At 42.3% G+C, this 15,763-nt stretch overlaps 2 protein-coding genes across 2 annotated transcripts in view; both read right to left on the bottom strand.

Annotated features, from left to right (window-relative positions):
• The window catches only part of LOC106561234 (C-Jun-amino-terminal kinase-interacting protein 2-like), a 154,497-nt gene extending 146,474 nt beyond the window's left edge, over positions 1–8,023 (bottom strand). Inside the window, 1 exon segment of the mRNA XM_045688738.1 lies at positions 7,566–8,023. Coding sequence (XP_045544694.1) covers positions 7,566–7,630 — 65 coding nt within the window. The 5' untranslated portion in view covers positions 7,631–8,023.
• A 1,017-nt stretch (positions 8,024–9,040) lies between these two features.
• On the bottom strand, positions 9,041–14,819 carry LOC100380781 (zona pellucida sperm-binding protein 3). Its single transcript, XM_014124960.2, has 8 exons — positions 14,272–14,819; positions 13,560–13,678; positions 12,989–13,092; positions 12,592–12,769; positions 10,006–10,192; positions 9,741–9,823; positions 9,466–9,566; positions 9,041–9,153 (listed from the first exon to the last, which is right to left on the bottom strand). Exons 1-8 carry the CDS (start codon positions 14,752–14,754, stop codon positions 9,095–9,097), a joined length of 1,314 nt encoding a protein of 437 aa, XP_013980435.1. The 5' UTR covers positions 14,755–14,819; the 3' UTR covers positions 9,041–9,094.
• Positions 14,820–15,763: the final 944 nt, after the last annotated feature.

Genomic DNA, 15,763 nt, shown 5'->3' with positions numbered 1-15,763 from the left:
TAACTCCTCGCACGCTGTGCTGTCACTATTTTGATGCATCATCAGTCTATGAAGGGAAATATAGACAAGATATAATGAGATATATTTCTCACATGTATGTGTGAAGTAGAGCTCCCACAGGGCTTATGGTGCCCATGGAAAACAATTTGGAGGTTATGTAAGATAGATTACTGACCGTAGGCTACTGCACAAATACACCACTGGCTAGGGTTGCAAAATTCCGGTAACATTCCCTAAATTCCCCGGTTTTCCAGAAATCCTAGTGGGAGGATTCCCAAATATCCTGCTTATTCCCTCCTAATTCCAGGACCTTCCAATCAGGATTACTGGAAAACCAGATAGCTCATACACACACATGCAATACACTTACACAAACACACATGTATACAAATGCAAACATGTGCATATCAGATCTAAAGTATATGGCATATACTCACAGCAAAAACACTAGCACACACATACACTCTCTCTCGCTCACATACATTCACGTAAACACGCATGCACACACACACACAAACACACACTCAAGACTGCTGTCTCATAAGATCCCTCGGTTTATCGTAGTGATTTAGTTAGCACATTGTGTGTGCTTAACCATATCCTCATATACTGGAGAACAGGCCTCTCCTGCAGTATGCTAATCAACAGTACTCAGTCAGGGCTCATAAACACACACACACACACACACACACACACACACACACACACACACACACACACACACACACACACACACACACACACACACACACACACACACACACACACACACACACACACACACACACACAAGCCTCTTCCGAAGTACGGTAATCCACAATAGTCAGGTTATGGGGAATAGCAGTCAATAACACTGTTTGTATCTGATTTTGGTTCAGATCAAACAGTTCTTATTGGTTAGCCCTACAGTGTTGTTATTGACCAGTGGATGAACTGCAACACTAAAACACAAAAATTTCATTTTTACCATGCAAAGAAAGAAAAGAAGAGAAACACTCTAAATGACCTCACCGAGCAGTGATAGCAAAATAATTGCAACCAAGCTGCCACCATCTGGAGTGAAAGTATTATTTCCTGTTTTGAAATGAACAAGGGATAGAGAATCCTGTGGCCATCATTTAGTCCCGAAACAGCACTGCCATCTCTCTCTCTTTCTCTCTGTCACTCTCTCTTTGCAGCTCTTTCTTTCACACACACACCTGCCACATCCTATTTACTGAGGCCTCTACTGTTTCCCGTTCCCCTTTCTCAGTCAGTTGTGGTTGTCATTTGTGCTTATGGTGTTGATATTTTTATTTTCCACCCTCCTCTCATGACGTGGGACCCTGTCCGGTATCTCTGATTGGTCTGTATCTTCTTGTCTGGACCTCAAGGTCGTTCCCAATGTTATTTACATAAGCCAGTGGTTGGTTAGCATTAGTCCCAATGAGCAGTAGAGCCTGGGAGGTTAAGGAAGGAAGGGCTAGGAGCTAGGATCAATCTCTCTGGTAATGAGATTGAATTCTAGCTGAGATTGAATCCCCCTGAGAGGGGATTCTTGAGCTATCAATTCTCTGAGAGGAGCGCAACTCCACTCAGGTTTCCAGAACTCCATTTAGGAGGAGCTGCCATAGAATGAACCATAGAATAGTCCTGTGTATGCTTCTAAATTCTAATCATCATAGAATGCACACCTTTCAAAGGGGGACCATGTCTATTTTCCAAGGCCTTATATTCCCTCAAACTATGTTCCCTCAATTCTATGTTTCCTCAGCCCTTTTATTATTATGATTTATTTCACCTTTATTTAACCAGGTAGGCCAGTTGAGATCAAGTTCTCTTTTACACCTGCGACCTGGCCAAGATAAAGCAAAGCAGTGCGACAAAAACAACAACACAGAGTTACGCATAAACAAACGTACAGTCAATAACACAATAGAAAAATCTATGTACAGTGTGTGCAAATGTAGAAGATTAGGGAGGTAAGGCAATAAATAGGCCATAGAGGCTAAATAATTACAATTTAGCATTAACACTGGAGTGATAGATGTGCAGATGATGATGTGCAAGTAGAGATACGTGGGTGCAAAAGAGCAAAAAGATAAATAACAATATCGGGATGAGGTAGTTGGGTGTGCTATTTACAGATTGGCTATGTACAGGTACAGTGATCGGTAGCTGCTATGACAGCTGATGCTTAAAGCCCTATGTTTCCCCCAGTTCTATCTTCTTACCCAGGGGTCGAGGGGGCGGAGGGTGGGTAATGAAATGCACACGTTGAACAAATGTTGATTGGTGAGTTGATCCACTGTTGCATGGAACAGAGATGGGCAGTATTTCAGTTACATGTTTTTGAAATAATTATTTCAATTACTTTTAAGTACATTATCATTTGTATTTCACTGGCCTGAACTACAATGTAATGTATTTTGTAATAAGTTACACTATTTTAAAATACAAAATACCTTTCTATACCATTTTTATAGCAGCTCACAATTTCGTTGCCCCTATATCACTCCAAATATACTGCATTGGTGTCCGATGTGTGATGGCATTATGGGGTGATAAACGTGTCTGCTAAATGACCAAAATGTTATGCGAAAATGAACACTTGCAAAGCACACTAGGTATTAGTCTAATGATCTCCGTCCCCAAACAAGGCAAAATTTGATTACAATACAAATTATTTGCCCAGTTTTTATTGAAATTGGTTCAGTGGGTACTGAGGGAACATAGGGCTGAGGGAACATAAAGCTGAGGGAATAAAGGTTGAGGGAACATAGGGCTGAGGGATCAATGGCTGAGGGAATAAAGGTTGAGGGAACATAGGGCTGAGTGACTTGGGCTGTGGGAACATAGGGCTGAGGGATCAATGGCTGAGGGAATAAAGGTTGAGGGAACATAGGGCTGAGTGACTTGGGCTGTGGGAACATAAAGCTGAAGGATCAATGGCTGAGGGAACATAGGAACTCTCCCTCTCACCCCACTCTCACTCTCGCTCATTTCTTATTTAAGAATGAAAAATCCCAGTTCAGTTCAGGTTGGAACACATGATCTACAATAATACATGTGCTACAGTAATACAGCATGTGCTACAGTAATACAGCATGTGCTACAGTAATACAGCATGTGCTACAGTATGGCTTTCTGGATGTTATAGAGCAGTGGTTCCCAAACTGTTTATAGTCCCTTCAAACATTCAACCTCCAGCTGCGTATCCCCTCTAGCACCAGGATCAGCTCACTCTCAAATGTTGTTTTTGCCACCATTGTAAGCCTGCCAAACAGACACCATACGATACATTTATTAAACATAACAATGAGTGTGAGTTTTTGTCACAACCCAGCTCATGGGAAGTGACAAAGAGTTCTTATAGGACCAGGGCACAAATAATAATATAATAATAATCGATAATTTTGCTCTTTACTTTGCCATCTTACTGATGGGTTCTGAGAATATGAAATTTACATATTCATGTCACTGAGAGAAAGAGGGTAATGTATAACGTTTACATTATGTCAGGATATGTTATTGACAGCCATCAGGGATCCAATGGGAGGGATCCTCTGGGAGTAGAAGAGACACAGTCTGGTACCAGGCACCATGACAGCCGTGTGTTGAGTGCAGGGAAGCGATCACATGTGGCAGGCATTGATAAGCGGAGAGAGCCATGGATTAGTGATGGAGGGAGGTCGAGATCGGGGTCGAGATCAGGTCAGGTCACCTTAAGGGAGAAATAAAGGTTTATGGCCTGTATCACTAAGTGTCCTGCCTAGCAGTAAAGAACGATGTTTGTACAGATGTGTAGGAGGAGACTCAGCCTATGAGGAATGTTTAAATATCAGTGCTTGTGTGAAAATGTCTTCGTCTGATGCAGCTGTATTGATCCTCTGGGAAGAATTAAACTTGATTTAGCTTTCATAGTGTCCGTAGAGTTTTTTACTCTGAGAATTAGAACCTAACAGTATAAAACCTTATTTGATCATCAAAAATTGTGAATAACTCACCACAGGTTAATGAGAAGGGTGTGCTTGAAAGGATGCACATAACTCTGCAATGTTGGGTTGTATTGGAGAGTCTCAGTCTTAAATCATTTTCCACACACAGTCTGTGCCTGTATTTAGTTTTCATGCTAGTGAGGGCCAAGAATTCACTCTCACATAGGTACGTGGTTGCAAAGGGCATCAGTGTCTTAACAGCATGATTTCCCAAGGCAGGATACTCTGAGCGAAGCCCTATTCAGAAATCTGGCAGTGGCTTCTGATTAAATTACATTTTCACAGAACTGCTTGTTGCAATTTTGATGAGGCTCTCTTGTTCAGATATCGGTAAGTGGGCTGGAGGCAGGGCATGAAAGCGTTAATGAATCCAGTTGTTTGTGTCTTCCATTTAGGGAAAGTACCTGCGTAATTGCGCATCCAGCTCACTCAGGTGCTTCGCTATATCACATTTGACATTGTCCGTAAGCTTGAGGTCATTTGCATACAAAAAATCATACAATACACCTGTGTGTTGTCCTTGTTAATGCAGACAGAGAAGAGCTCCAACTTCTTAATCATAGCCTCAATTTTGCCTGGCACATTGAATATAGTTGCGGAGAGTCCCTGTAATCCTAGATTCAGATCATTCAGGCGAGAAAAAACAACGTGAGAAACTCATCATCATGCAAGCGGTCAGACAAGTGAAAATTATGGTCAGTAAAGAAAACTTTAAGCTCGTCTCTCAATTTAAAAAAACGTGTCAATACTTTTCCCCTTGATAACCAGTGCACTTCTGTATGTTGTAAAAGCATCACATGGTCGCTGCCCATATCATTGCATAGTGCAGAAAATATACAATAGTTCAGGGGCCTTGCTTTAACAAAGTTAACCATTTTCACTGTGGTGTCCAAAACGTCTTTCAAGCTGTAAGGCATTTTCTTGGCAGCAAGAGCCTCTTGGTGGATTCTGCAGTGTACCCAAGTGGCGTCGGGACCAACTGCTTGCATGCGTGTTACCACTCCAATGTGTCTCCCTGTCATGGCTTTTGCGCCATCAGTAAAAACACCAACACATCTTGACCACCAAAGTCCATTTGATGTCACAAAGCTGTCCAGTACTTAAAAAATATCCTCTCATGTTGTCCTGGTTTCCAGTGGTTTGCAGAAGAGGATGTCTTCCTTAATTGACCCCGCATGAACGTAACGGACATATACCAGGAGCTGTGCCAGGCCTGCCACATCTGTTGACTTATCCAGCTGTAACGCATAGAATTCACTGGCTTGTATGCGAAGCAGTAATTGTTTCAAAACATCTCCTGCCATGTCACTGATGCGTCATGAAACAATGTTGTTTGATGAAGGCATTGTCTGTGTAGTTTTTGGGCCTTTTCCCCCAGCATTGTCCCAGCCATATCCGTGGCAGCAGGAAGAATTATGTCCTCCACAATAGTATGGGGCTTGCCTGTCCTAGCCACTCGGTAGCTCACCACATAAGACTCTTCTAGCCCCTTCTTATTAATGGTATCTGCTGCTTTCATACATGTCTTACTACTCGAAAGTCGTCTTAATTCTCACTCAAAAAACTGCTGTGGCTTATTTTTCAAATTGGCATGTTTTGTTTCTAAATGTCTGCGCAAGAGTGAAGGTTTCATCGAGTTGTGAGTTTTGCACATATAACACACTGTGGCTGAGGAAAGGCACTACTCCCAATATAAGTGAACCCCAAATCAATGTAGTTCTCATCCTATTTGCGCCTCTTCGATGGTCCAACGTCCCTGTCTGTTGTTCAGTGCCTTCCCGGGTAAGGGGGCAGTAGCTCTTCGGCTGCATCAGATTCACAACTGTCAATGTCCATGCTAGCTGGGCTGACAACAAATGTAGAATTACTGATGCAAGCATTGGATGTGCTTGTGGAAGCAGAACAACTTGTGTCGTCGACAGGTGCAGGTGTAGTACTGCTGGTACTACCAGTAGAGCTGGTGTGTCTCTATGGATGCGAGCCTAACTTTTTTTAACCATTTATCCATTTTCAAGCAAACAGAATGTGCAACAGCTATGTTTGGCTATATATGAACCATTGGTGGAATTCCCGCGAGAGAGTAACGGTTAATGTGATTGGATGTTAATTATTTGACTAGGCTACCTGTATTTGACATTGTGTTGTTATTTCGCTGAACACTAGATGGTTGAATTTTATTTTGGGCAGTGAAACGAGGCTACTCAGGTGAGAGAAAAACTCACCCAAATGTATAGCCCCATTGGAAAATATAAATGGACTGCTTGAAAATGTGAAGATTTTTTATTAACAAACACATTTCTTTTTTTAATGCGAATCACATTTTTATTTGGTGTAACCCCCACAGCATTGCTTATCCCTGGGGGCATGCATACCCCTGTTTGGGAATACAGTGCCTGTTATAGAGGCACCATATGATTCTGCAAATTTAATCCATTAAAATAATATCTAATATTAGAGTCATATCCATAACTAAATCTGATCATTCAAAGACAAGGAATATTATCATAATCTGTGACATTTATCTCCCCATTATCGTCCACAGCCATTATTGTATTTTGTTATATTATGTTCAATTAGAGAGAAAAAAATGTTATTTACTTGATCAATAAGCTGTTTTTTACCTTATAGCATTGGCAACAGCCTAGCAATTTCAACGTTTCAAGTTTTATTATCACATGCACAGGATACAGCAGGTCATGATAGTGGTGACGGCTGCTGCCTCAAGCTATCATCTCTAAGAATGAGTCAAATCTAGCGATGCCTGACAGCCAGACAATCCACATAGTGTACTACACACAGTTACGCTTATATTTACACCAAACCATGAGCACAGACGTGAAGTGTCAACCTACCCAATCCAATTAACAATAGGGGGATATGCATTTTGTGGCTACTGATATTAAACATAACGCGTCAGCAACAGCTCAGCACCCATTTCGAGCTATGCTTGTCTCAACAGGGCGTGGGCCTCACTCCCTCTACCGCTGAGGTAATTGAATCAGAGAGAGAGAATGCGGCCTGCCAGCAAGGCAAATGACGTGACAGCCACAAATCAATGACTTGTCCTTTGTGACCATTCCTCCTCTCTCTCCTTTGCTCTGAAACGCAGTTATGTGTTGTGTGTAGCTGAAGGGTATTTTTAATACGACTCACACCATGCGAGAGACAAAGACAACGCCGAAATCAACACAGCATCAGCTATACGCACTGCGCGCAGTCCTAGACCTATATAGACATAGAGCAGCATCATCAGCTTCCGATACTCATGCTTTCCGTTTCTGGGTGATAACATAATGCTGCAATATCAACAGAACTGATAACTGTTACACATACTGTAGCGACCCTGTGTTTATAAGTGTGAATATCGACTCTGTCACTTGAGCATGCTTTTGTGGCACAGTCGATGGCGCGCAGGGCTATGGGCCAGAAGGTTGAAGGTTCCAGTCGCACTCCCTTAATGTTTCATTACAATACTAACGTTCTACCACCATCCTCTCCGCCCTCCATCACTCAGTATTGAGCGATCGAGAAGATACCCACTCTGCATGGTCGCCATTCATTGCTCCGTCGGCGGGTTTGTTGTCTTACCTGCAGCCTGGAGGAGTGAGGGAGTGGAAGGTGGAGAGGGAAAACATCTCAGCCCTGTCCGCCATCTTCCTCCAAAAACGGCTCAAAGTGACTGCAGAGAATCACAGAGGGAGCACAGTCCATTCACAACCACGGAGCGCGCGACAGACGGACAGTCACGGACAGCCCAGTTTCTTTCGCTCTCCCTCCCTCTATCCTACCGCCACGCTGTTACAGATCCCCCTGGCCTCGATCTAGTCAAATCAGATACGCGTACTCAGCATCACCATCACATTTGCCTTGAGCTGCTATTCACTCTACAGCCCGGAAATGGCAGAGAAAAAGAACAACACTGCGGTAATCACACCAAAAAAGCCCTATCTTTTCCCGATGCAGCCAGACCAGCCACACACCCGCAGTCCGCTGCCTGCCTTGCCAAATGTCTGCCGCTGTGATGATGCCTGTGACACGAAGCGGAGGTGGGCCAGCGGTGCAGAGAGGGAGGGGCAGGCAGGGGAGGGGGTGTTGGTACAGACAGCAGAAAACATGCTTTTCCATTCAAGGTCAAACACAGATTATAGCAACAAAACATATTAAATGGTCCTGTCAGGTGATTGGAGGTATCGTTCATTCTCGACTGGAGAGGGTGGGTGGTAGCCTATGCATGTGATAAGATATTTAACCTCCTGCTAAGGGTTCCATAGAGCACCATGACTCCATTACATAAAAGGACAGGCAGGATCACTATTTAATAATACTAAAATGTGGATTGTCTTAACTGCCAACAATACTTGTTTGTGAAAGCTTTGCCATGAATTGTTGCTGAAAACTATAGTTTGTCAAAGCTGTGATTGCAGGGAATAGACCTAAATGTTAGCTCAATGATACCGCCATTGACAATGGGGATTGGGTTGTTTGTCTCATCGACACTATAAATGCCATGAGGAGCTGTTCAGTTGCTTGGGTGCTGAAATATAATTATAGTATTCCGCCCCATGTGGTCAAACTAAGCATCTACCGATTAGGGAAAGGACCAAAATGACCCAGCACTTCAAGGAGATCCACCACGTGTGGGTGCCCTAACACCTCAACAGATTATTCCTCTGGTCTTGTTAAAAAACGTTTAAAATAGCACCCTGTTTTCCTTTATACACTTCATTCCTTCCTACATACATACATTTACAAATAATTAGGCTCATATAAATTGTCTAAGGTCATCCCTTTATACTGATCTGAGAGCATATGTTTGTAACATTGGATAATAGGCTACAAGGAGACTTAATCAAGCAGACAAATGCAACATCAGTATTATTATGGTCTAATATGGTATATGTTATGAGCATAATAATAAGTGACTTTTGGAAACAGAGTTATGGATTTGATTAATAGGCCTAGGTCTTTTTTCTCTGTTCAGCACCTAAACTAGTGCATAGCTTTAGTTTTTAATGAATTAGTGCATAACATCAACAGCAGGAATGAAGACACAGACGATGATGAACCATCAACTATGTTTATTTCAATGGGCATGCCAATGGCAGGGTCTGAATTTATTACGCGTCCTTTTCCGAGATGAAGATGGGACCAAGCTGAACATCTCCCTCCCATATATCTGAGTAGAGAGCAGACACAAAGACAGGAGAGTCATTACACAAATCCAAAAGTAGCCTTCAGCAGCTGGACAATACAAAGACAGCTAGGTTAAGAACATCAATATCCACTCACTGTTTATCTGCTCTCAAAAGTTACCTTTATTAATAATTATTTTAGTGGTGAATAAAACACTTTCAAAAATGGATTTTAGGAGCAGCAAACAGTGAGCAGATATTGACCTTTCAGAAATTCAAACATTCTCTGCAAGTATTTTTGAGGTTTCCACATTGTTGTAATCTTAAAAAGCAGACCTTTGTTGCCTCATACGTACTTGCTGGTTTTTGATGCTGAGTGGTATCGCGTCCCTTCCTGTTGCTACAGGTGGAGTCACAGCAGCCACACACTCCATCATTCCCACCAGCCTCCCTCCACCTGTTAACAAACTGCAGCTTTAGGGCTACATTTCATCAAACCAGCATTGCAGTATTGACGTAACATAAATATACCTTTCATGTATTGCATAGCATACGCAGTGTCATCAAGTATGAACATTTATTTCATTAATGTAACATGTATTTGACCCAGGTGTAGAACGTACACACTTACGTATTAATGAAGGAGCAGGCCTTGTACTCAAAATCAATGGGGAAGGCGATTGTGGTTGCCTTCAGGTGACAGGTAATGAAGATCTGTTGGGATTTACCAAGAACATGGCCATTGTAACAATTAAAGCATAGGATAAATACACAATAAAAAAAAAGATATCTCGTGATATGTTTCTGTGTTATTTGTTAGTATTCTTTCTGCTTGTCTTCATACCTGCCCTGTGAGGGATAAATAAAGTAGTATTGAACTGAATTAATTAACTCACCATGTCAAGTGTAGCGGGAAAATCTGAAGCAGTCTTAATAGGTAGCTTTGTTTTCTGCGGCTGAATTGGGTCACTCCCCCTCTGGCCCTGGAACCTGAAAGCCTCCACCTGGAAATACAGCTTGTAGTCTGCGGAACGAGGCATGAACTGGGAGTGGGAACCTGTCACTTTGGCATCGATCAGACACCTATGGGGGCACAGACGGTGCAAGGGCAGGGGCAGGGCGAGGCAGGGGGAAGCTTTAGCTGGGCTCACATTTAACAACATGACAGTCAGGCACTCATTAAACAGCCCTGGTTGCCCACACAACTCAAGCATAGGCATTAGATGTTGCCTCAGTCATGGTTACTCATCACATTCGCACAGTTAGGGCCGGATTCCTGGACAGATCTTAAATTACATCACAAATAGGATTCTTACATTAATCCAGAATAAATACCCAATTATTGGCAAAAGAGCTGATCTGATTGGTCAAAGGACCAATTAGTGGAAAAAGATCAGAGTGCGCTGCATGTGTAAACGCAGCATAATTAACTATGTGAAGGTGGTTATGATCTGAGGTTGCTTCAGAAACCTCGTATGGACCACAAATATTCAAGCATTGTATGTATGAGCACAGACTGGAGTAAACAATCAAAATAAAACAATGCAGAAGATAAAAGCAAACAATCAAAATAATTGCAGTTAATAAAATATTATCCCATAACAATATTATTTTGCAACAGAAAGCCAAGTTTGGACAACCATTTTATGCAAGTGAAATTAGTTACCTAATTCTAGAATAACTAATTTGGACTCTGTCAGGGAAAGCAGGAAACCTAAACTCAGCAAAAAAAGAAACGTCCTCTCACTGTCAACTGCGTTTATTTTCTGCAAACTTAACATGTGTAAATATTTGTATGAACACAATAAGATTCAACAACTGAGACATAAACTGAACAAGTTCCACAGACATGTGACTAACAGAAATGGAATAATGTGTCCCTGAACAAAGGGGGGTCAAAATCAAACGTAACAGTCGGTATCTGGTGTGGCAACCAGTTGCATTAAGTACTGCAGTGCATCTCCTCCTCATGGACTGCACCAGATTTGCCAGTTCTTGCTGTGAGATGTTACCCCACTTCCACCAAGGCACCTGCAAGTTCCTGGACATTTCAGCGGGGAATGGCCCTAGCCCTTATCCTCCGATCCAACAGGTCCCAGACGTGCTCAATGGGATTGGGATCCAGGCTCTTCTCTGGCTATAGCAGAACACTGACATTCCTGTCTTGCAGGAAATCATGCACAGAACGAGCAGTATGACTGGTGGCATTGTCATGCTGGAGGGTCATGTCAGGATGAGCCTGCAGGAAGGGTACCACATGAGGGAGGAGGATGTCTTCCCTGTAACGCACAGCGTTGAGATTGCCTGCAATGACAACAAGCTCAGTCCGATGATGCTGTGACTCACCGCCCCAGACCATGACGGACCCTCCACCTCCAAATCGATCCCGCTCCAGAGTACAGGCCTCGGTGTAACGCTCATTCCTTCGACGATAAACGTGAATCCAACCATCACCCCTGCTGAGACAAAACCGCGACTAGTCAGTGAAGAGCACTTTTCGCCAGTCCTGTCTGGTCCAGCAATGGTGGGTTTGTGCCCATAGGCGACGATGTTGCCAGTGATGTCTGGTGAGGACCTGCCTTACAACAGGCCTACAAGCCCTCAGTCCAGCCTCTCTCAGCCTATTGCGGACAGTCTGAGCACTGATGGAGGGATTGTGTGTTCCTGGTGTAGTGTTCCTCGGGCAGTTGTTGTTGCCATCCTGTACCTGTCCCGCAGGTGTGATGTTCGGATGTACCGATCCTGTGCAGGTGTTGTTACACGTGGTCTGCCAATGCGAGGATGGTCAGCTGTCCGTCCTGTCTCCCTGTAGCGCTGTCTTAGGCTTCTGACAGTACGGACATTGCAATTTATTGCCCTGGCCACATCTGCAGTCCTCATGCCTCCTTGCAGCATGCCTAAGGCACGTTCATGCAGATGAGCAGGGACCCTGGGCATCTTTCTTTTGGTGTTTTTCAGAGTCAGTAGAAAGGCCTCTTCAGTGCCCTAGGTTTTCATCACTGTGACCTTAATTGCCTACTGTCTGTAAGCTGTTAGTGTCTTAACGACCGTTCCACAGGTGCATGTTCATTAATTGTTTTTGGTTCATTGAGCAAGCAGTGTTTAAACCCTTTAAAATGAAGATCTGTGAAGTTATTTGGATTTTTACAAATTATCTTTGAAAGACAGGGTCCTGAAAAGGGGACGTTTCTTTTTTTGCTGAGTTTATGTTGCCATTGACACAGTGCATTATTCTGAAGTTAAACCTGTCTCCTTCTTGGTTTAGTTTATACCCTCACTTAGACCTGGACTAGCTCAAATTTTCTTTCTAGAAATCAGACTGGTAATTCCAGATTAGTTAAAGTCTAGGACTATTCTAAACCATGTTTGGGAAATAACATGTTCTTTAGTCCAGTTTAAAAGTGCATTTAAATCCAAGATTAGGCTTAATCTATGTCCACGAAATCACCCCTAGTGTTGACTGAACCCCCTCCCTTACTTACCCATGATTCTCAATGAAGGAGTATCTGGGATTGGCGTTTATGTTGGGTTCCAGGGTGGCCACACAGCTGTCCACAAAGATACGCAGGGGGACGTGGAAGTACTGCATGACAGAGGCCTCGATGTTCACCATATCACCCAACACGTACATGTTACCGGCCCTCTCATACTGCCAGTCAGCTGCCAAGAGAACATTACATTTGCTATTGATACTAACATTACTGAAATGAACAGGTTAAGCGTACTCCTGGTCTAAAAAGTACATTCAATTAAGAGTTTCAATAGAACTTGATGGTGAATCTCCACTGAAAGTTCTTTTTAGTTCAGGAAAAGTCCAAATCTGGGTCCGGGAAATTGGCTTTTTAGTGTGGACCCTCTCTACACTGCATCTTTACCCACCAGTCATGAGCCTCATGGAGAAGTACAGGAGTTCCTCTGCATACTTAGCAGCGGAGAATGGGGTCCAGGTTGGGATCAGGGCCAGGCTGCTCACATTGTGTTTCCTGGAGGAGAGAAACATTGTTTTACAAATGTTTTTTATAGATGTGTTGTACGTCTGTATAGGAATCACCATACCTGTTTTTAATATTTTTAATGTTTTAATGTTTTTAATAGTTTTAAACTAAGAAGCCAAATAAATGTCCACTGTGGGTGTGGTGAAAGTATGATAACTTTAATGGTAGTGAAACAGTGTAGTGGGGGTACTGTATTCACCTGGAACTAGAGACTCAATTCAATAAAAAAATATACATATATTAGAATGCAGGTTTGATTTAATTGAGTTTACCCACTATTGCTAGTGGGTTGGGGCTAACCTGGGTTGAGGTTATTTCCTGAAATACTTCAAGTCTGCTTGATTTATCTTATACTACATGCTGGGTGGGCAGGATTGGTACTTTTGGAACTGTTTCATTAGTTCCATTGTGGCAGGCAAGCTAAATCAGTCTAGACCTAGGTCTGCTCCTCCCACCTTGGATAGTGGCACTCAATATTGATCATCGCGTCATTTGTCCTGATGAGGGGGGTGTTTGCCAGAGGTTTGGGTTTGTAATATAGAGTGAAGATGTAGATGAGGGAGTCGGTAGTCATCTGAGAAACAATCACAACAATGTTAATACATTCAGAAATTTAATTCAAATAGACCAATTTACTATGGACAGGACATGTGAGATTGTGAGGAATGTGAGATTTTTTTATCCAAACATTTGTTCAGGTAAATTGACAACTAATTTCCGTGTACAATAATGACCTACATATAATATAAATACCTGGGGTGGTAATTTTGTTTTTGCCACTTAGCACTCATTTGGGGTTATACTTTTTTCCTTTTGCTTTTCAAATAATATAAATACAGTTCATTACTATCATTATCATCATTATAATACCATTCTACCATTCGAGTGTTTTAATTGCTATATTGTATTTACTTCGCCACCATGGTCTATTTATTGCCTTAACCTCCCTTATCTCACCTCATTTGCACACATTGTATATCGACTTAATTTTTTTACTGTGTTATTGACTGTATGTTTGTTTTACTCCATGTGTAACTCTGTGTTGTTATATGTGTCGAACTGCTTTGCTTTATCTTGGCCAGGTGGCAGTTGTAAATGAGAACTTGTTCTCAACTTGCCTACCTGGTTAAATAAAGGTGAAATAGAAAAAATTATAATAATACATACCCTTAGCTGGCTACCACATGACTGCAGCGGAGACTCAAAGATGAGCACCTGGTTGACATTGTCGAATCCAGACATAGGGCAGTCTCCCAAAGTGAGGTCTTCTAGCTGGATCAGCTGGCCGATCCCCAGCAGGTCGTGCTTTGCTTCCACGTGGACCATGTTCTCCCTGCACTCAGCCCTCACTGAATTGGCAGCCACAGGGGTTCTCGCCTCTGAGCCCCCAATAATCTTGGGCTCTGGCTTTGGGTCCAGAGGATAGGTCCAATCCAATGGTGTCTCAAACTTCTGCTTAGCCTGGGTTTGGTCTTTTGATGGGTTCCTGGGTTTCTGATACGATGGTTGCTGAGGCTGCTGAGGCGGCTGACGATTGGGTCTGAAGGGTTGCTGCGCTGGTTTACTGAAGGGTGGCCAATTCTGAGCAACACACAGACAGCCAAGCATGGCCACTGCCACGAGACAAAATACACTCCACTTCATTGCCATGGCTTCACAACAAGAATTGATCAGCAATGTTCACTGGATGCTGTGAAGAGGATGAAGGAGATGTGGCCACTTTTATAACGGATTGAGTGTTGTTTACTTATTGGAAACCCGCCCCCTCCTCATTTGAATATTCCCTATCAGCTCTGAGGAGTCAAGGTTTTAGCCAACCAAAGCTGTGGCTGATGGTCCTTTAATAGCAGACTATTCAAAGCAACTTCTTAATACCAAAAATGTTATGTTATATTATCAAAGTTTCAAGAATTTCGTTGTTAAAAAACGCTTCTTCATCAGAAATAAATGCTTTTGGGTACCTTTATATGTGTGTTTGCTATGTTTGCTTTATATATAGATGCCACAATTTTTTTCTATAGTAATATATTAAAATGTTACTTATGTGTCACATTTGATTGACTTTCGACATCCTTTTCTGTAAGAGTTCTCTTATATGTGAGTTATATTTTGTAAGGTGGATACAGTATATAGTGTTTTGCAAAAATAACACATACTGTAATTATGATATATTATATATGAACATATACAAGTCTATATCATGATTAGATTAAAGAAACACACTAGCCTTTCATTCATTCTTAAAGAGAAACTTCTGGTTGCAATAATTTCAGATGATGTATTTATTGAATGTAAAAATAGATTTTTCCACACCTGAAGTCATGTTACTTTCACATGGGGGTAGATTAAGTGAACGCGAAGCAGACTGCCTGGGTGAATGACCTCTCACACTGTGTATACTTGCAAAATTGACATTTATTGACATGCTGCGTGTCGGTCAGTAAGACCTCTGTCAAGGCCACAGTCGAACACACACAAGATCAACACAGGAGACTGCCCACTGGGCACAAACTGGTTGAATCAATGTTATTTCAATGTAATTTGTCAACATATTGAGACATGGAGTCTATGTGGAAAATACATTGGATTTGCAAAAAGTCATCAACTTAAACTGTTGTTTTGAGGGTTAAATTTAAACAACAGGATTATGCCTCGTTAA

Source organism: Salmo salar, chromosome ssa10 (assembly GCF_905237065.1).
Source record: "Salmo salar chromosome ssa10, Ssal_v3.1, whole genome shotgun sequence".
Taxonomy (NCBI): Eukaryota; Metazoa; Chordata; class Actinopteri; order Salmoniformes; family Salmonidae; genus Salmo; species Salmo salar.
The sequence above is the reverse complement of the archived record's forward strand: the minus strand, read 5'-3'. Positions and strand labels throughout refer to the sequence as shown.